Here is a 22,344-nt window from a genome sequence, read left to right as displayed (position 1 = left end):
GTAACTACAACACTCAGCTCAAAGCGAACTTCCAGCTCCACTGCAAGACTGACAAACACATGCAGAAGTATCAACTGGTGGCTCACATTAAAGAAGGGGGCAAAACTAATGAGTGGAGGCTGAAGTGTATTGCCATTGGCAACCCAGTTCACCTAAAGTGTAACGCCTGTGACTACTACACCAACAGCGTGGATAAATTGCGCTTACATACTACCAATCACAGGCACGAGGCAGCCCTGAAACTGTACAAGGTAAGCCAGTGACAGCAATTTCAGTCGGCACCAAGTAGACCAGGAAATTAACTGTTTCAGTCCTAATCGAACAAGACTTCGGTTAATCAGCAGAATTAATGTTTATTGAACACGCGTATAATCGAACAAAAACTATGCAGGCTAGTCAGGGAGGAGTGTTCCTGATGAGTCGTGTTGATTCACCCGAGGGCCCGTTTAGGATGCACTTGCTGTGAACACAGGGAACGTACATTTTTTTAAAAAAAGTTCTCTCATAATAAATGGCTAGAGGGGTTTTACATCTCTTGCAATCTTTTCAGACTTTGTTCATTACATTTTGATCAGAAGCTTGACGGAGATTGTGGAAAATGATGATTTTTCCATATCGTGCATAGGAAAGGAGATCACTTTCTGGCATATGTACCTATTTGCAACTGTAATCTATCACAGCCAAGTATTACGTTGGTATTTTCAGTAAGCACAGGCAATATGCCACATTATTACCAAGGATATTCAAAAGTAAGCGCTGTCATCCTTTTGTCTGCCCTTCTTTTCCAAGCCAGTAATGATTTTTCACAAACATGAAAGGGTGTGGTGTAGATAAATATGTTAGTAGAACGGCAACTATATTTTTATCTTTACTGGAAAAAACTATGTGGATATAATGAATATGTGGGAGTGATGAATACCATTTATTACACAACTTGTCATGACTTTTTCCAAACCCTAATTATGGGGTAACTTATTTTCTGCAGTGTGTTTACTGGATTGGCTTGATTGTCTTGGTTCATGTACAAAATATAACACATTCATTTCCAAGATGAATAACTTTGTAACTTATTAAAAACTTCTTTTGTCTAGGGGATATAAAAATTCAGGAAATATTGCAAACCATTAGTCACTGTAACAAGCTCTAAATATGATTAGAAAATCCATTTTGCAAGTGTTATCTATTGATTTATACTAGAAATCTGTGATAACTAAACTATCAGGAGTCATCTGCTGATTACAGCAACTATGCTGGTTTTCTAATTATGTTGAAAACGTGTACACACGGAACAAATGTAGAAAAGCCTCAGCAGACCTCTAGTTTGAGAAAGAAATAACATTTTGCTGGTGTTCAACCATGTTCAAATGGTTGTTCTGAGCTAACACAGGGTGCACAGGCAGTAACAAGGATTTTCATTTTATAACCTGATAGTTGTAACCTCGGTGGATCTGCTATGGACAAAAATGGCAGTAACACAAGATTGGGTCTATTATATTGTCCCACAGTGCTGGCTGCTCTGCTAATTTCATAATGTGTTTTATTTAAATTGCATTTTTCCTTAACTCTAGGGAGGTGGGGCTTTTTGTGCTTGTTTGTTGGTTTTTTTGAAGATCCAAAGTCCCATTTTGAAAAGTGCCAAAAGAGCTGAGAGTTTAGTGACACAGTTAGCCTGCCTCAGCAGCAAAACTGCCTTCAGAAGTTCCTGCTCCCTGTCACCCATGAAGCGGTTCCTTGCTCCCTCCATTTATGCTGATGGTGGAGCCACACTCGAAGTCAGGTTTTTTAAATGATCTAGGTTAAACATAGTTGGTCCCCATCTCTTTTTTGGAGTGTTAACCTGGATTATTTCAACGATCTGTTTTATAATGCCACCATTCAGAGAGATGCTGCTGCAAACTGTGTCACAGATAGGAATGATAGAATGGGAGATGGGAAGGCAGAGGGCTTTTCTCAGATGGCTTCACTGCCAAAGCTTCGGCGACTGTTGAAAATAAGATGCCAGTTGCTCGTTTTTTAAACAAAGCTGTGGGCGTAGCTATGGAGTTGCAAGGTACAACCTATCTGCTCAAAACAGCACTGTCTCTTCACTCACTCAACCCGACCCCTAGAGAAATCTTCGTCAAATATGTTTGGGTTTGCAGCATGTCTTACAAAACATTTGATTTAGCGTACTAAGGGAGCGAGTCTCAGCTCTTAGCCCTCATCACTAAAAATGTTCTGCCGCTGAACCTGCTTCTTTTCCGGATCCTGGTTTGTTAGATCAAGCAATTCAGTAGTGCCTATGTGGTGCAGCTATCACACATGGCAAATGACCATCGCTAACTTTTTTCCAGTCTCTGAATCAGTCAGTGTGAAAGACATCTCAGTGGAGAAGGAATGCATAAGCTCTTAGACATCCTCTAAGCTTCATGTCCTACAGAAGGACAATTGAAAGTGTACTGCTGGTAACCATAGGGTTGCAAGTCTCCTGGTACATGTATTTTTTAAGACCTGTCCCTAGGATTGCTAGTGAAAATCTCAGCTTTTTAAAAAGTTTCTGTCTCTCATGACTTCTTAGAGAAGCTTGAAATTTGAACCCAGCTAGGCTTAAGAACTCTCAGAAAGCAGATAACATGTACACGTGCACACGCGATTTTTATATAATCTCATTTTAAGGCTAATTTGAAGGAGAGGAATGACTTATTTAAAATATCAATTGGGGTATTAATATTATTGGTTTTTTTAAGATTTGGGCTTGGCAGTACTACAATGTGTCTCAAATAACCAAAATGTTCTAGATGTGTATGCTTTATAACATGCATTACAGAATGTAATGCCTCTGTACGTCACCCAGAAAACTTTACTTTTAATTGTGGATGTACATTCAGGCCTCAAGGTGGAAATAAATGAGATTTTGAAAGTCTGTAAAGTTATCTGCTAGCAGACTTGATAGTTTTGTCAGGTCTTGGTGAAGCTGTTGACATCAAGAGAACTGTAAACTTTTTTTCTCTTGATACATCAGACAAACTTTTAGAGCACCTGAGGAAAAAAAGAACATTAATTTGTATAAATAACAGATATATACCTTGGGAGTGTTACCGAATATTCATGAATTGTGTTTATATTCAAGCAGCTCCTCCAACTCTTTTAAAATGAAGATGCTGTGAATATGGTTTGGCAATAAAAACTTTAATACTAAAACCATCTGAAAGCACAGAAAAAAAATCTGTGACTTTGTTCCTTTGCTTTGTCAAGTACCTCAAAGTTTTTTCTTTAGTCATTTATATTTATTTAAATGTTACTGTTTTAGTGAATTTTCTTTTTATAAATGTTGCCGTAACAGCTTGATTTCTCTTCCTGTGCTTACGTATAGATGGAATAAAAGGATGGCTTTTCATAACTGTAGCATTTAAAGCAACCATGAACATCAGAGCTTCTCTTCTGAGGCTGTATAATTTTAGGCAGTATTGAAATGTCACTTTTAGAGCTAGATTCTAAATGTGGCAAAGTGAAACCTTTAGCTGTTTTTTAAGTTATTTAAAAAAGAAATGGCCTGATTGCTTGTTACAGAAACACAGTATTCAAATGGTGTTGGTAACGCAGCTGCTAGGAACCAGAACAAAGACAGCCTTACCCTGAGTGAACTCAGCTTGGGCTAAATGAATTTCCCAAAGACTTACATTTGGAATTGTGGAGCTCGACATTAGCAAATTAAACCACAGACCAGTTGCGAGTCCTTCGCAGCATCCATCAAGAAGCATTCAGTGACTCCACCAGCAAACAGAGAAAGCCTCTATAGCAACAGAGTGCATGTCCACGCTGCAGGAAGAAGCGTTCAACTTCTGCAGATTTGGGAAGCTGAGGCAGGACGGTGATCTATCTCTGTGGATATAAAGTACATATAGCTGGAACTGCTCTTAAGGAAACCATTTTGTAGCTTAGTCAAATAGCTTTTGATTCAGGGAACCGCATATATCGTGTCCTGTGCTCATTAAATAGTTTCCAAATACTTTTAATAAATAAATAAATAAATACAGGGTATCCTTTTTGCAAAGTAAACTGGAGTGGCTGAAAAGAAGTTTTAGTTAACCAAGTAACTGAACAACAGGATCAATTTCTAACCACAAATGAATATTTAAAATTAGTCTATAAAAAATATTATTCAATTAGCTGATAACAGCCTTAAAAGACATTAATTTTATATTAGATATTTACCGTAGATTACGTCATATATGCAACTATTTAGGAACTCAGGGAAAGTGACAGGCAGCAGTTAGCAGAGTAGTACTCAGCTGTGTGAAAACTACTTTGGTTTTCCCTTTATTGACAAAATATTGATCCTTAACACTATTAATGCTATGATTGTCAGTTCAATTTGGATAGATCACTTTACCTCTCATGTTCTCAAACGGCAAAGATATTACCCAAAAGGAGTGACCTGATTTCAGTTTAAGAAGGTTGAAGGTTAAAGGTTAGCTCCAAAGCATCATCTGCCTAGCTGCTTAACTTTAAACTGATCAATTTAATGAAAATCTGTTTTGCAGATGGTGTTTTAATGTCTTTGGCAGGATTTAGGCAGCTTTAACATTAGACGTATGTTAGTAAAAATTATTTCTTTATTTGACCAGAACAACACCTTTTCTTTTATGTTTTAAGGTAAAAGGCATGTGGGATATGGTATTTTGGCAAAGGACCCAGAAGCAGAAAGTGTTGATGATCTTTCCATATGGGCTCAAAAACAGAATACCTTTATGTCTATTGCTAACGATGACTGAAGAAACAAACAAAGCTGTATTCATTTTTTTACCATAATGTTTTACTTTGAACCCATAAAAAAGAATTTCAGTCAAAACTGTCCTTGAAAAAGGCTTGTCTTCTTTGCCTAGGTTGGAATGCAACAGCATTAACATTTTTAACCTGGCAGAGCACGCTGATTGTCTCTTTCAGACCTTGTATTTGTAGATCAGCAGTATTCTTTTTCCTACTCACAGGCTGAGTAGTAATTGTGTTACTTAGCTGCAGATACCATAAATAATAAGGCAAATTAGTCAATCCAAATGGTAAGTTTTATCTGATGGAGGTTATCTGAATAAACAAAGAATTAGGTCCTCAGGAGTGTAAAGCAGAGCTTTGTGTTTATGTCTTCTGAGAATCTGGCCCTCACAGTTCTTGCCAAGATAATTAAGTTTCAGCACAAGCACGTCTTTCTGTTTTCAGATGTATGCAATTCAATAGGAATTCCTTGGGCTGCTAATGCAATACTATTATATGTTAGCTTTGTAATTAGCTAGGACTCTATCCCTTTGCTGAAATGCACTGTAATACTACACACACAAGCATAGCTTGCATGTAGCAGTCATGAAAGTGGTGCCCTTTGTTTCATATTGACCTTCCAACTTATTTAAAAAAGAGTTTACAATGAGCCTTTGTTTTGTCCACAAATGATCATAAACAGCTTTCTAAAGAGCCCAATAAAATGAAATAATCACAAATGTATAACATCACATATTGAAAGGGTGGAAGAACAAACGGGGCTTTTACTATATTTTATAGGGTGGATTTATAGTCTGTCCTTGGGTCACTTAGGGCCAAGAATTTTCACGGTCAGCTGGTTGGTCCTGCTAGCTAGCATCCTCTGCAGGAAATGCAAATACCGTGCAGCACCTGCTCTTCAGCTGGGGTTATGCACCGCTTTTTTAAAGCGAGGTGTCCACTTCTCTGCTCGTTCAAAGTCAAAATCTTAATTAGACTAGCTTTTTTTCTGCATCTGTCATCAGCGAAGCAGAATAGTCTGTCTGGATTCCATAATGCTGTTTGCATATTTGGATTTTAAATCAGCCAGGGATATTGAATGCTTTGCTCATCTTTATCACGTGCAGGAGGCACAAGTGGGATTTAGTCCTTAGGTAACTTTTAGTGTAACAGTTCCCCAAGGAACACTGCTTGGGTTTTTCTCATTATCCTTGTTCTGGATGAAAGCATCGTTGTTAGGAATTAACAACTGAGGTGGGGGGTGTGAAGAATATGCATATGGGGACGAATGGACTAACAGCCCCAATCACTTTGTTTGCTTTACTCTGTTTGGCATGAAATGTTGATACTTGATTAGTCCGGAATTAACAGAAAGTCACATTCTTTTCATTTCAATTGTCCTGCACTAACTTTTTAATTTAAAATCAAATATCCTAGATATGTGCCAGTCCAATTATTGAACTGTCATTGTCCCAGTATGATGGTAAAAGAGGTCAGGAGATTGTGCAGCATTGATTTGCATAAAAATCATTGTGGAAAGGAAATTGGAATATGTCTGCACATCTGAGGAGCCAAGACATGTTTTGCTTAATCTTATTCTTCTTGTTTGTTTAGGTGAAGAAAGCTGTTTCCAATGATAAAAAAAAGTTATTCTAATTTATTGCTAAACATAAACCTCACAATAAAGGATATTTCAATTTTTATAGTACTTTTGGGTTTATATTCATTTAAGGTTTTAAATGTTTTATGAAATTTAATTTCCACTGCAAGTTTTAGTTACTGTAATTCAGATTATGCTGTTGTGCTTACATGTATAAAGAGAAACGAATGTTCAAAGAACACATTGTGTAGTCAGCTATACATAGCTATACATAATGTATATGCCTACTGTATGTACTTATACAGTATAGAGAAGTACATTTATTTAAAAAAAAACCCAAAAAAACCCACAAACAAGTTGTGGGCTAGCAGAGTAGTAATTTCAAACCTATTCTTTTTTATTTTAAATTAAAAATATAACAGTAGAGAAATAATTTTCACATTATATTTCATGTATATTTAATTTGATGTTCAGATGTTGTCTGGCTCTCATCTAGTCCTACATAATGGTCTTTGTAAAAAATAGCATGCATTGTACTCCGCTTATGGTATACTGCTAAAGCAGAAAGGTACTCTCAGATCACGGTTTAGAGAATCCCTATGTTCTTCCATTGAAATGGTGTCTAGGATCCCAGCCTGCGTGCTGTCCTGCGTGAGGATGTATAAGGCTACTCTTTGTACCAGACTATTGGGACACAGCTTGCAATGCGCAGCCTGCCCAGTGAGGTCGAGCCTGTAGCTCCTCTTGCAGAGCAGGAAGAGTGAGCAAGGAGGAGAGCAAAAGCAGCATAAAGAGGATCAGCCTCATTTATTCAGTATGCTCAACACACAAATTGGCTGTATAACAGCTGTTTTTTGTGCCTGGAGTTCTTTCATTCTGACATTAAGAGAAATATGTAATTATTTCTGACTGAGATTCAAAGTAGAGAAGCGGTGTATAGTGTATGTAAGAGTATTATGTCAATGTGAGTGCATGTGTATATGTGCATAAATAGATTGCAGCTATGGATTTAGCAGCCACTCCCTCCCAGCCTTGCAACATAGATTTTCTTGTTACCCTTAGGAGATTTTAGCTGATATTACGCAACTCACTACAGGTGTCTTCTCTAAAATTGTAATTACAGTTTACCAGACTCTCCCAGGTGGGATTTTTCTCCACCATCTCTTCCACGTATTTAAGAATGAGCACTAAAAAACCCAAAAAGACTGAGACGTGACAGGAAAGTTATATTTTGACATGCATATGTGTACTTCAGCTTTGCTATTGCTTTTGCTAAGTGATTTAGGAGAAACTTTCCCTTGGACTATGCATCCAGACAAAATGCCAGAATTGTGAAGTTATAGGACGGTTGATGGGAATAAAACCTTAGAGACCTCATACATACAGGACTGAGCTTTGATACACAGCTCTTGAGACTGTATTGGTTCTATCTTGCTAGATAGACAAATTCATTTTCTGCATTTTTTTTTTTTCTCCTTTGGGGTACCACTGGAGCAATGCTCCAGTCAGATTTTGTAAGGAAGCATAGTGAAGAGGCTGGTGTGAAATGCTGAGTAATACCAATTCTGTTGGTTTTAGCAAGAATTGGGCACAATGCAGGAGACATATTTTATTGGATAAACTTCCATGTGTACGTTTGTGGGCAAAATACAATATAGTACAACAAGAAATAAGTAGTAATTATATTAAATGTGGGTAGGGTTTTTATGTTAATAAAACGTAAATTACAAGTTGTAGCTTGTAATATTTTTTGATCCTGGTGCTCTGTCTGTTAGGCTGGTGTGCTTAATACAGGCAGATAGTGCAGAATGATGATGGTACATCCTCGTGCTGGTATATAAAGAAAGTGAAGCTTTGCTAAGAGCTGCAAGACCTTCGCTTTGTGGACAGCTGTGAAGGAGGACACTTCCCAAGAGCATAAACAGATTTTAAAACTATGTGTGTCCATACATACCCCAGGCTGCTACTGTCACCTGCTATAATACTGTACAAAGGTCTGTATATGTCAGCGTCTGCTGCAGTAAAAGTTGGATTTCCATTTCTGTTCTAATTTCCTTCTCCCAGTTACTCATAATTTTCTTATAGACACTTCTAGGGCTGAAATTATCAGAATTTGGTCTGGGTGTAAAGAATATTTCTTTCTTCTTTGGAGCAGTTTCTGAGTCACTTAATCATGAGATATCTTTCCAACCTGTCCTAATGAAAAATACTCCATTGCAAATAAAGTTAGTCAAGTACATCTCTTGCAGTGGCTGTCCATAACAGAAGAGAATGCTATTTTAGAAGCAACAACACGTTGATAGGCCAAGTATGCAATCATTGTCCTATCACAGCAAATATACCATTAGTCCACCTTATCTAATCTCTTTGCTCCAGACTGGCTAACAACAATTGCTTCTCAGAGCAGAGCAAAAAAAATCTTTCATGGGCAAATATGGAATAATGTTGCTCATACAGGAAAATTATTTTTCTTCTCGTATGTCCTCTGTACTTAAAGAGCAATGAATTAACATCATAAGGATTCAAGTATCTTTTTTTTTTTTTCCCCAAAAGTGGTCTTTGTGTGGTATTATATGTACACAAATATCAAATCAGTTTATAAACTGAACTCTTGGCTCAATCACATGCGGTGGAAAGGAGTTCCACAGGTTAATTTAACCTGCATATAAATATCATTTTTCAGCTTTTAAAAATTTATGTCATTCATATAAGTTATTAAGTTTAGTTTGTTTATTCATCTGGTAATAGAACAAGAAAGATCATGTGTTCTTACTTGTTTTATGACCTTTCTATATAATCTTTATATCTTCATAATAATCTTTATGATTATTTTATGATCTTTCTATCATGTCTCTCTTTTACTTACACTATTCATGCACCAAAGAATTTCAATCTATTCAGTGTTGCTTTTAGTGTAAGTTTTTCTACATTTCTGCTAATCCCATCACTGATTGCTGAACTCCTTCTACCCCTGCTAAACTTTTCTTGAGATATACAGATATTTCAGAACTGAACACGCTGTTCTCAGTGGAGCTGTATGATTTTACTGTCCCATGCCTGGTGCATCCAAAAATACAATCTGCTTTAAACAAATCCTGTTGCATTCTGTGCTGGAAATATGTTGCCTTTCATTGCATTCTCTTCCCATGCCCCCCTTCATACTGATGCCCAAGTATCCTAGAGTGGTTACACTTAACTTAGACACCAGTAACTTGTTTGTTCAAATTATTCCTTCTAATATCCATTGTCTTGCATTCGTTTGTCAATACTGAATTTCACCTGCCTGCTCAGCTAGCTTTAAACCTCTTTGGCATTTCTGATGGTTCTTTGGCTGGTCTTTACTGGTATGAATTCTTTTATGCCCTCTGCAAGATCAGTCCTGGTTTGATGTTAGAAGACCCAGACGTAACTTTTGTTCTGATAAATGGCCTGTTAGTTCCTCTAGCTTGTTTTCTGTCTCTGTCCGTTTCTAATCCATGACTTTTTTGCCTCTGTGTTAGTGCCTACATTAAGTGGTTAGGCCGATTCCTGCTTAGTTAGCTGAGAAAGAAATACTCCAGCTCTGAATTACCCTGTGAAAGAATTCATTTCCCCCTAATATTAAGAGAGCGAGGGAGAGAATAATCCAGTTTACCCCCATGTCACATTGCCTGTCTCTTCAGACAGCTGCTTCTTGTTGCTTTCCCACATTTATTGCTATACATAGTGACTTGGGGTGCAAATACCCGAAGGCAGTTAACTATTCGTTAAGCCTGAAGAAAAGAAATAGCTAATTAGCCATTTATCTGCAAATATTTACCCCAGATATTCATTTGCTGATGCAAAACAGAAGAAATTGTTTCTGCATGTGGACTACAAGGCTGAAGCATAACTCAAATGGACTCTTTGTAGTGTGCTCTTTTTATACTGTTCAGTGCAAACTTTAATGTATTATTGATTGTTATCAAGGTACACCATGAAATACAGATGGGATGTCTGTTGTGGTTGAACTCATACTGTGGGAGCTGTGTTGACTTTTGGATTGTTCTGGCCTTCATGCTGCTTGACGTTAAAACCTTTCACATTAGGGCTTAGAAGAGAAAGAAAGATACAGTAACTAAGTTACCCTGTATGTAGTGTGAAGTAATGTGAAAATATGATGCCAAACGCTCTCCCCACCAAGTCAGCACAAAATTTGAAATGAAATACTAATTTCGGAGCAAGCCAGGAAGTTCCCAATTCCCTGCGTGAGTATATATAAACACTAGTTTAGAGTAGGTGCCACCTGAATTTAAATTAGCTGTGCTACCTGCCAGTGGTGAAGGAAGTGCTAAAAGTGATGGGATTAGGGGTCTGATTTTCAGAAATGCTGAGTGCTAGCGGCTCCTGTTGATTGCCTGTGTTTAGCATCCCGGGGTCCAAGGTCACGCTCAGGCGGTGACCGGCTCCTCTGTGCTGACTGCCAGCCCCCGTCCTTGCACAGCCCTCTTGGCTGGATGTATTGGCTAGTTTGAAATACACAAAAATTGCATCAGAGGATCAATTACTGCTGAAATGTCGCTACTGAACCCTCTAACACTGCTAATTAGTTAAAGCAAAAGAGGCATGTTGATATGCATTTATCTTGGCTGTAGCTCACTGAATATCTTTTCACAAAATTAGGTTTGAAATACTTTAGATCCTCCCCCCTCCCTCCTTCTGGAAAATTAAAGTACATAACTGGTGGTTTTCTCCTTTTTTATTTCCTGTGCCCTGTATAATGAAATACTTCTAAATGGTTCTCACTATCTCCGGCAGTTTGCATCTTAGAATAGTTTACTTCTGTTTGAAACTCTTAAAGCGGGTATTAGTCATTGGAGAAAACTTGAAATACGGAAACGTATGACAAACACATGGTCACAGGACAACCCTCTCTAACTTTGGCTCAGCTCCCTTTCTGCCATTAATGGAGCAAAAGAAATTGGAGATTTGATGCAAGTTCGCTGCTGTGGGGGAGCGCAGGGTTATTCTGCTCAGGGAGTCCCCGGCTGGCAGAGAGCCAGCTCTGTGTGCACTGTCCTTCCCGCCGCGCGCCATGCAGGGGATCTGTCGGGAGAAGGACTGGGAAGGGCAGTGGCTAGAGCACACCCAAGTGCGTCTGTGGTGGGAGTGAAATCCCCCCTGCACAGGGAGCCATGGGGAGCTGCCAGGCAGAGCTGGCGCAGGGGGATGCTGGTGACCGCAGGAAGGTTTTTACCTGGGACAGAAAGGCAGCAGCTGCTGTCGCAAACTGTAGGGTCTGATTGCAGTCCTGCATTTTGATCCCTTGCTCAGGTAGGTTTCATTTCTCACGTGCTCACCTTGCAGGGAGCCTGGCTGGGCTGTGTCAGGGCGTTCTGGGCTTGATGAACCATGGCAGTTGTTTCCAAGCACCGGCTGTTCTTTTTAGTTGCTAAAACATATACCCGGCTCTCATTCACACACCCCATCCCCCAAATTTTCATCTAGCATTTAGTTTTTGGTGAGGATTATTTCCTCAATTTGCCACAAAGACAAGATATTCAGCTGCCAATGGCATGAGCGGAGTCTGTGAGGTGTTTTCTTTAGTATGAGATAGGTCATATTGTTAAACAAAAGTCTAAACATTTGCAAAGATACAGGAAAAATACAGGGGTTTTACCGATTGTGTGACTTTTTATCCACTGTAGAATTTGTTTGAAGCTTTAAAAAAATTGTTTGTTTCCTATTAAAATGGTGATGAGAGGAAAGAGATGGGAAAAATGTGGGCCAAATCCATCTTTGTTGTAGTATTGCTGATCTCGGTAGTGTTACTCCAAGAATGGAGTTGGCCCAGGAGTTTTCCAAAATGACAGTGTTTCTTAATTCTGTCAATTGACTGGGACATGGCTCTCCTGTGGTTTGACTACTGTGGTTTGTCACTACTGTGAGAAATTATCCACTTTAAAAAGTTCTGTTATTTGGGTAATTTCTTGCTGAAATTGATGGTTGCTGTTTCTGTTTTTCTCCCAAAGTTTATTTCTAGGGTTTTTCCATTTGTTTCTGGTGCTCTAGAGAAAGGGCAGAGTCAGAGAGACTGCTCTGCAAAGAGGGTGTGAAAAAGAGGAAAGGATTTGAATTTGGAAGTGTTTTCCCTCTCACCAAAACAGCTTCCCTGTTTGATACAGAGTGTGTGTTGTTAGAACGAAATCCACCTCCTAAATACCTTTTACAGATCAAAACAGATTGCTGAGTATTGATAACCATGACATACTTTGTGAGCATACACACTAGGTCACCTCATCCATAGACTGTTTCTCCTCCTAAATTATTCCACATTTGTGAGCGTTTTTCAAGCAGCTACTATTTAAAACCAGAAAGCCTCCACCCTGAAAGGCCCCAACCTGTCAGAAACATTTCCTCTCTTGCCTCAAGCTTGGAATTTCACTCCAAAACGCCAGCTCCCTCAGGACTGTGCATAGTGTCATCCTTGCCTCGTGGTTTACTCTCTGCAACCTCAGTTGCGCACACATACGGCCAGTGTTTACCACCTCACCACATTCTTCTTCTTCCTGCTCTACCACCATCTCTATGTGTCTATTTTCGTAGTGGCATCTATGTCTGGAACGGTGTCATTTCTGCAGTACTTAGCCCAATTTCACTCTTGCCAAGCCCCAAGCTCCTTTATATTTTTTCCCTTTTCTGCCAATAATCTTTCCCACTTTCTCTTGTGTATACATATGTGAGTGTTTGTGTACATTATCAAATATGCATTTCTAATTATTTGGGATGAGTGGGATAAAGGTTTTACTGTCTCGAGCTTGAGTTGGCCGTGTTGTTTTAAGCAATAAAGACAGAAAAAGGTATGCTGACCATCCCACAGGAAACTATCATGCATTTTGAACCTCCTGCATATTTTGCATTAGGAAAAATATGTGAGAAATTTGTAGCGCACTCTTTAACTGTATCAATACTCTTTTTTCATATGGCTGCATGTACCAAGCCAAGCTCCACTAATACTGAGGAAAAAACACCACTGTGACTTTGTGACTAATATATTTTAGAAACGTCTTACATTTTTCCTATAATAGCTTTTCCATACATAATAGGGTTTCAGTTTGAAGGTCTGACATCTCAAGGCCTATCAATCAGAGCTAAAAACAAGTGCTAGCATTCTGTTGGAAAGCTGGAAACTTCCCACCTCCAGTGCTATAAAACTCCTTTTTCAGACTCACAGATCACAAGATTAACACATCATTGGTAGAAGGTCCATCCTGGGTGTTGGCCCAATGTAATTTAAAAAGAAATTTTTCCATTTGCAAGGAAGCAAGGAAAAAGACTTGATGGTGGTTTGCAGCAAAACCAAACTAATGACAGCTGATTTAAGCTATCTGGGTTGGGAGCATTAATAATAACTACCCTTGGAGACAATTTTAGGTCTGGTTTCAAGCACAGAGATTATGTTGACACCTGACTGACTTGAGACTTCTCTGAAGCCCATACTCCTCTACCTTCCACATGACAGGTGTAGAAGTGCATCTTGGGGGATCAGAGCATTCTTTGTGAAGGTTGCTGGACCTGTGCTGGGTTCACACTGGCAATCCGAAATCTTCCATGTGGCATCAATAAGGCTGGGATGCCAGCAAAATACAGCATTTAAGAGCTCCAGACCATGACCTTTCATTCTGTTTTAGGCATAACCAATGGGGCAAATAGAAATAATTATCTGGCTATATGAAGATTTCAGACCAGGGGTCTGATAGTCTCAGTACATATCTTAGTGAGACCCTGTGTTGTCATTTAAAAAGGGTTAAGATTTGGCCCAACTGAAGCAAAAGGTAAATTTTCCATTGAGTTTGCTGGCACTAAGATTTCACACATGACACTGTTAAATCTGTGCTATATAAAGCTTTGTGTACGTGCATATGTATATAATATATATCACAAGCATGTACAAATGTGTTTCTGTATATTTTAGCCAATTATATAAACTAAGTGTGTTTAAACCATCTAATATGCAGATGTCTGGAATGAATGAAGTAAAAAGTCTGGATAGTAGTAAAATATTCAGAGAATGTAATGGGGGCACATTTAACACAATTATAATAATGAGACTTTTTGTTCCATTTATCAGGTGCCTTCCTCCACTGTTTTTTTTCTAGTTACATCAGTTTTCAGGTACACATGTTTTACATTATAAAACTGTGTAAAACAGACTAAAAATCGGGAAGTGTAAGAACAGATTAGCTAAAGACTTAAGTGCTTTGGGCTAACTTCTCTTACCAGCTTTCAGAGATACAGAGGGAGACTGTGTTTGAAACCCCTCATCAGAGCAAAATGAATGTTTTAGCATTCTTGGACATAATATCAGGCTAACATGCTCCCTGACTGACATCCAGTGCATACTGTATAATTGCCAGGCTGCGTCTCCGAGTGCCTTGAAGATTACATTTTTTTAATGTCCCAATATTAATAACCAGATGTGATCTTCTTCCTGCCCAGGGGTCAAGCTAGCTGGCCAGGTCAGGCTGTTTGTCTGTGTGCACAGACTGTGAAGTCTATTCAGAATGACAGGTATGGGGAGGGGCGGGTAGGGTGTTAACCTCAAGACCACCAAAAGGGACTTCTCCCCGCTGGGAACAAAGACCAGCAGGAGCTTCAGCCTTTTTCAGTGCTCCTGGGATTTTAACCAAGTGAACAAAAGATGATGCACAGCTGAAGAAATGCTCTTCACAACTGATACATAATTTAAGATGTTCAGTTACAAACAACCGGATATGTATTTGTGATTTCATTTGAGCACAGTCCAATTATCTGCAGTCAGTTAATATTTTTGTATGCGTAGTTTCTGCGTGCTGCTTTATACGTTGAGAAGATGCTCAATTGCTGGTGTTAAAATACATGCTAACCTTGAAAATAGCCCTAGCACTTAAAGAAACAGCATTAAAACACCAGCAGTTGCTATGGGGAGTTTTGTGCCTTCTAGTTAATGTTTGCCAGTCTACATGTAGAATTATTTTATAGTGGATAGTATGATAGAGTTTCATTAAACATATGTTATAAAACCATTTACTCCTCAGTCTCTCTTTTTGTTAGGTAAAAAAAATTCAAAAGAAGAAGCTATTTGTTTCCTAATTGATTTTCTACGTTAGTTGTTCATTGAATAGATAAGTAGTGCCTGTGATATTTGATTACAGAGCAAGGCACCCATTTAACCTTCCGTTCTTTCCTGGCCAGGATTTCAAATACAATACAACGTACCTCCCTTAGGCTCAGTAGGATTAGACTGCTAGCAGTAATCCCTGATGCTATGAAATAGACCTGATAGAACTTCTACTCAGTTGTTTAGGATTATGCTCATGAATTTCAGCTCATCTAGTTGCATTAACCCTTTGGGAACTTGTGTGGGTTATGCTGCTATAAATAATAATATATATTATAATAAACAATGGCAGATGCATATCAAAACCTATTAATGCGTTTTAAAGAATTCACTTTTACTTGGTGATCAAAATGTAAAATTCACATTGAAATGAAATTAGACACTGTAGTACACTGTAGTACAAATCCTCAGAGTTTCTTTTAATTCTAATGTTCACAAGTCTTTTGCAGTTCAACAGTATCTTTAAATAGTTCAGTCTCAATTTGTGCACTGATTTTTAAAAATTATTTTAATGAATTTTAGTTCTCAAGATTGCACTGAAAGGGCAGACAACTGATATCTGCTAACTGCAGACCATTGGTGCAGAATCTCTCAGTATAATGACTTGAATGCAAGCATGATCCTAGGGTAAAGAGGAGGGGTACTGGTACCTGAGCTATCACTTCCTGGCTTTTCTGCTGATAGCAACAATCCTGATAAGGGCAATAGTGACTTTTGATGACTTATGCCCCAATCAAAAAACCGAGTGAGAGTGCCAGACCATTTCTGATGGACCGCTAGACAGCTGGCAGGAAAAAGCATTGTAATCACTCCATATTTGAACTATTCTTTTGAATTGGTGACTTCTATTTAAATGCTGATTTTTAATCTGGCCAAATCACTACAGGGAATAACCCTGTACTAGCAAGAAGGAACAGATCTTTCCTGTCTTTCATTTTCAGGACTCTAAAACCCACCAATGAAATAAATATTGTTTCCTATTACCAGTCCCTTAAACTGTTCAACCTTTAGTGGAAAGACTCATTAAATATTCATGTGCACAACTAATTGTATTAATTATTGAAATGAATATATGTATATATGTTTTAGAATGTTTGAAGTCAATTACAATGAAAAAATGTGGAGAGTTTAACTTGGTAACTCTAACCTACTTTCACTTTCTTGGCAGAAGATAGAGTCAAATTAGGACTGACTGAAAGTGCACATTCAGGCCGCAATTGATGAAACTACTGTCCCTTCAATACACCTGCATGTGGAATTACTATATTTAAAGGCAAAACGACAGGCAGGATCAGTGCTACTAGCTACACTTGATGACACAGGAACCAGGGCATTTCTTTACCCCTTAGACACTATCAGAGGCATGCCTATTATTGTAGATCTGTCAGATAGTCTTGATACATTTGATGATAAAGTGGTATTGATGAATAGCTGAAGGCGATGAGAGCAATAAATGAAGTTACTCTTGAGTGACTCCATTCTTTTTTTGCAGGAGGACTCGAGAGTGGGGGCAGTTTGGGGTGGTTGTTCATCAGCCCAGTGGGTGCACTCATGTGCTCCCATGTGGAGTATTGCTGAGTTCTAGTCTGTCACCCTTCTTCATCAACATATGCCCAAGGCCATTACAGGAGAATCATCTGCGCTTGAGGTGGGGGTGTCTCCAAGATGCAGATGATTTTCATCTGCACAACTATTTCATCAGACTTGCATGGTGAAATAAATTGTTTGACTCAGCATCTTACCAGGCTTGGTGTTTGGATATACCAGCTGTGTTGTAAACAGAGGGCATGCTGGTGGGATTCAACAGTTGGTAAAAATGGCCAAGGCAGCATCGTGTAGCTGTCCCACAGTCGTAAGCTGGATTCTACGTTTGGCTACTGAGATAACCCAAGGAGTGATAAGCATGCCTTCATCATTTATATATGGCCGAGTGCTAAATGGATGGATGTTGCTTCTCTTTCAAATCAGCTTCTCTCAATTTCTTTTGTTTTAGAAATATCTTCCAAAAAATTGTGCTCAGTCCTGCTGCTGCTGCTCAACCTACAATCATCTGCAATATTTAATACATTTAAACTTTTGTGCTCTGTTGGTTAGTTTTGGTTTGACACATGGTATATTTCTGTTCCCTGATTGATTGCAAATGTACCATTAGAAATTGGCTGTTTCGTGAATGCTCAGTTTACACTTTCAGGATGTGCTTTCCTCGGATATTCTGCAGTATGCATTTAAACATAGCTGTTTCTGAAACAAATTCCTTGCTTAGGTCAGCAGATTTAGTTCGTAGAAATTAATGGAAAACAAACAGCCAAGAGGTGGGGCATGGAAAGAACTAATTCAGGAATTTAAGATGAATATATCCAGTATTTTCCAGCTCTCCTTCTGATGCTTTAATTCTAAACACAGAACTTAGTGGCCCACATTTTGCCACCTTCAGATTTGCTGGGAAAAGAGAGGTAAACCTCCAAACTTTTGGGAGATTTGAGCTGCCAGGAATACAGCTGTCTCTCCTTTAGCCAGTGCTTCTGACAGCAAGTATTTTGCAGCTGCTGTCCCAGATCTATTCCAATTTTCACAACTTGTTCCTAGTTGCAGTTTCACTCTGTTTCAACCTATAAAGGCTTAAATGAGTCAGACTCTGATTCTCTCTGAAAACCTCACTTTCACATATGTAATTCAGATCAACTAGCAGTGCCCTGGGTGTAATCTCAAAGATGCTGGAAGCTTGTATTTTCAGAGAGTGGTTGGCAAATACAACATCTGCTTTCTTGCTTTCTTGATCAAAGTTTTTAATTTTTGATCGTTCCACCACATAGCAAATTTCACTTGTCTTTCAGATTCTCACAGGATAAAGGGAGTAAAGGGTGCCCATGGTGGGAAAGTTTGTTCTTAGGCAAAAAGAAATTTTGATGGCTTGGATATCAGTACTATTTATTAATGTGCTTTTACTTGGCAAAGCTGGTGGCTTTTGTGTGTGCGTGTGTGTAGGAAGAGAATCTTATTAAGTCTAAATAAATAGACTGTAGGAACCATGGTAATACTTTACACTTCTGTAAAGCCTTTATTCAGAGGCTTTCAAAATGTTTTAACAATGTTAATTAAATTCAGTGCTCCTCCATTCTGTGTTAGCCTAAGTGCATATAGGGCCATCTTCATGTACATACTGGTAGACTGGAAGGAAGCTTGTGTTTAACCGTGTGCAGAAGCATTGCACTGCAAGTATTTTCAAGGCAGGTGGAAAAAAAAAAAATCTGTGTTCAAGTGAAACTGCACAGGGAATTGCCTGTAGGTAGGCAAAACATAATTACAAGTTGAAATTTGGCCAAGACATTTGTCTTAACACTCTTCCTCCTTTGAAAAAAATGTGCCACGTACTTAAAAACTTTATTAAGTACAAGCAGTTATGAAATCTGTTCTTTGTTTCAACCAAAAGAAAACATTTCCTAACAGGACAGTGCTGTTAAACACCAAGCTAGGGCACTGACTCATTACTAATTTAGACAGAGAGCACCATCAATGAATTACCAAAACTCTTTTTTGTAGCACTCGTGTTTTCCTTGGAGATCTCCCCTCCAAGTACTGACCCTGCTTTAGCCTGTGAGATCTGAAGGGATCACAGCACAAGGTGGTATGGCTTAGGGCTGTATATAAAATGATGAAGGATAGAGTGAAACCCAGCCATGTGCTCCCTTTACTCGACACTGTAGTAGGAGGTGGCTTTCAGTGAAACTCAGAGCTACTCTTGTTTTCTGCGGTAAATAATCAGCCTGTGAAATTCACCGCTGCAGTGGGGGGTTATCCAGATAAACAGTTTATCAGGGTTTTTAAGAAGGATAAGGGGATGAACACTAATGATGTTTCTGATTATGTGGGCTAAACCAAAAAGATACAGTAACGTTTGGTTCTCTATTATTATTGTTAAAGTCAGGATATAAGCAGACTGTCTTCCAGGGTCAGGCAAGGATCCCTTGTCAGACTGCACATGCATTTAGGCTCTCTAAGGGCTTGTGTTTGTACCCTGCTTTTCTGTGAATCTGATATTAGCTACTTGCACAGACAGCATGCTAGAATAGCTGGGCCAAGGGTATGATTCATAGTGTTACTCCCATGTTTCCATCTCTCTGTCTCCCTCAGTTCTCAGAGGATGGCATTAGACTTCAAAAATGAATACGAGAACTGAGTGTTTCAAATGGAAATAAGATGCCTTTCTATTGGCAATTTTAGTCTTGCTAAGGCAAGGTACTACTCCAGCAGTAAACAACCGAATCTGCACATCTGGGTTTTTTTTTTTTTTTATCTTTGTCAACTTATCACTCAGCGTGGGAGGGGAGTGTCTGCGTCATAATTAGTGTTTCATTTACTTAATTTGGAAGTACAAACAATAGACAGAAAGGGCCATTTGGCAACTAATTAATTTGCTTCTGCTCAAAGAACATGACAGAAAGTTCCCCTTCAGATGAGCATTCATAGACCTGTGGACTTGCATTTTCGCATTTGAGTAATAATTCATCAGCATTACTCCATAGATAATTTGATATCATAAGTAAAGCTTGTAAAGGTACAGACTTTGAATACATTTTTTAAACTCAGATGACTATTGGAAACACTTTATAGATCATTCTAAGAGCAGTTATGATTCAGTACCACACAGCACCTCTCTACGTTTTTAGGAAGCTCAACAATTTTATTCCACCTCTTGGAAGAGGACGGGGCATCTGCTGCCTGGCTCTTGTGGTAGCTAGTTTCTGCAGAATCCACATGGGACCATGGGAGATACAGCTTGGCTCTGGTTACTGTTTTGCACTGCAGTTTTGTCGGCATCGCAGTAACATGTTAACTCTGTGCGGTAGCCGTTATTAATTGTTCGGTGCACTCTGCTCTGAGCAAGGATTAGGAAAACAAACTCCAGTGTTGTGATTGTTATTATCAGAATAAACAATCCAGACCTACCGAGGTTGTGTCCAGATTACTCTCTGGGTCTTGCATGGCGACTCTCCAGCCCTGGCTAGTCAATCTGTATGTGGTCTAAAAGGGAATGGGGGAAGTGGAGGTACGATGGTGCACTACAGGGATTTATCCTGATACAGAGCTGGGATATGGCAGGGCATGCACTTGGACTCTGCCTGGGAAACACTACTACTTTCTGTAATGCAGACAGAGTGTGGGAGAGCAGATTTGGATTGCAATAGAGGGATCAATCTTCTTTAGGGAAGGGCATATTGTTGAGCGTGGTATTTTTCACTTTTCCGTATTTCCCCTTTCCCTGCAGAGCGTTAATACTGGAGAATTCCCAGACTTTTAGGATGTCAGTGGGCCTTGACGAAGAGCTGTAAGAGGGAAAAATATTGCTTGACCCAAAAGAACAGGAAAGCTTCTTCCAGTAGAAAGGAAGAAAAGACATTGATTATTTGAGGAAAGACCTTGAAGGGAAAATTGAGATGCAATTTTGCCAAGCAGCCAGGCTGTAATAGTAAGAACTACAGAGTAAAAAATGTTGGCCCGAACAAAGCTATGCAGACCCTGGAAAGTGAACTCATGGGGAAGCCAGTCAAAGGCTTTCAAATAAGAGCTTCTTCAAATGAAGTCCAAATAGCAAGAGAAACAAGATTACTGCAAAGTAAAAATGAGAATGAAACAGTTTTATTAATGCTGTTCAGTGAATAAACTAACATTTAATAGGTTTTTATCATATCTTCCTCACATATCTCTGCAGTGGTTAGCAATACTGTTATTATAAGTTAGCTAATTGTAAATATTAATTGTAATAACATTGTAGTGTAAGCACTGTAATGTATCTTTTAAAGTCAAATATCCTTGTAGAGGAATAATTTTTTTCTTTGTTATTTCCAGTCTTAGCCAGAGGTGAGTAGAAGGGGGAGGGGAATAAGGATTATTTTAATCCCCAAGTCAGACATGGGTATGTGAGTGGACACTGGCATGCAGACCAGCTAAATCTATTATTCTGAAGCAATGTACAGTAGCTCCTAGTGTGGACAGTGATAAATAACATTGATCTAAAACAGGAATGATTTTAAGGCACGTTCACTTATCCAGCTTTATGGAGATCTGAAAATAGAAGTTGATTTGTCTTTGCATCACTCTGTATATATGGCTCATTAAATGATTTAATATAATCAGAAGCATTAGAGACGTCCATTCTCTTAGACACTTATTTTGCCTTATATATTGCCACAGTGTTACAATAAATTGAAAATAAACATGGTAATAACATTAAAAACAGAATGTAAAAATAGTATTTAGTTTTATTGATCACATCCCCAAAGATCTGATCCAAAGCCCTTCAAAATAAACATGAGTCTTTTTTACTTGCTCCTTTTTACAACTGTCCTTTGAATCAGGGATTCAAACCTGAAATAACACAGTGGCATTTGCGGACAGTCTCAGAGAGAAATGAAAGATTCACTGGATACTGACACAGTCAGGTGGGTTGTTTTTTTTTTTTTAAGATGTTGTGTGTTTTTTTCTTTTTCTTTTTCTTTTTTTTTTTTTTCCCCCCTCTCTGTAGCAGTGGTACTTCTAAGTTTAGGTTGAAGGATTTCAGTAGTTCAGGCAAAGAGGAAGCTCTTGTCTCTAGGGCTCGCAGTTTACCCCTTCAACAGAAAAGGTTCAATTTTAGAAATATTTTTAAGCTTTTTAATAATAAGCGATGAGCCAGGTTTTTAGAAAATATGGCTGATATAGCCAGTAGGTAGTAATATAAGGAAATAAAAAGTCTCTCCTCGACCATCCCTCTTGTGTCATATAGCAGTACTAAGTGGTGTTTCTTTTTTAAGTGCATGTCCAGGTCAGATTCTCTTTCCCCTCAGTGATGAGAGTCAATCTTCCAACTGTTAAACAATATCATGGTCCCCAAAAACTCAGCAGGGAAAGCTCAGCT

The 22,344-nt window shown here is 38.7% G+C and overlaps 1 protein-coding gene across 1 annotated transcript in view; it reads left to right on the top strand.

Annotated features, from left to right (window-relative positions):
- The window catches only part of ZFHX4 (zinc finger homeobox 4), a 122,074-nt gene that overhangs the window by 3,982 nt on the left and 95,748 nt on the right, over positions 1-22,344 (top strand). The window contains exon 2 of the mRNA XM_009574229.1: positions 1-251. This exon is cut by the window's left edge and continues 252 nt beyond it. Within this exon, the coding sequence (XP_009572524.1) occupies positions 1-251 (251 nt within the window). The remainder of the gene's footprint in view (positions 252-22,344) is intronic.

The sequence above is a fragment of the Fulmarus glacialis genome, unplaced genomic scaffold (assembly GCF_000690835.1).
Source record: "Fulmarus glacialis isolate BGI_N327 unplaced genomic scaffold, ASM69083v1 scaffold9363, whole genome shotgun sequence".
NCBI lineage: Eukaryota > Metazoa > Chordata > Aves > Procellariiformes > Procellariidae > Fulmarus > Fulmarus glacialis.
The sequence above is the reverse complement of the archived record's forward strand: the minus strand, read 5'-3'. Positions and strand labels throughout refer to the sequence as shown.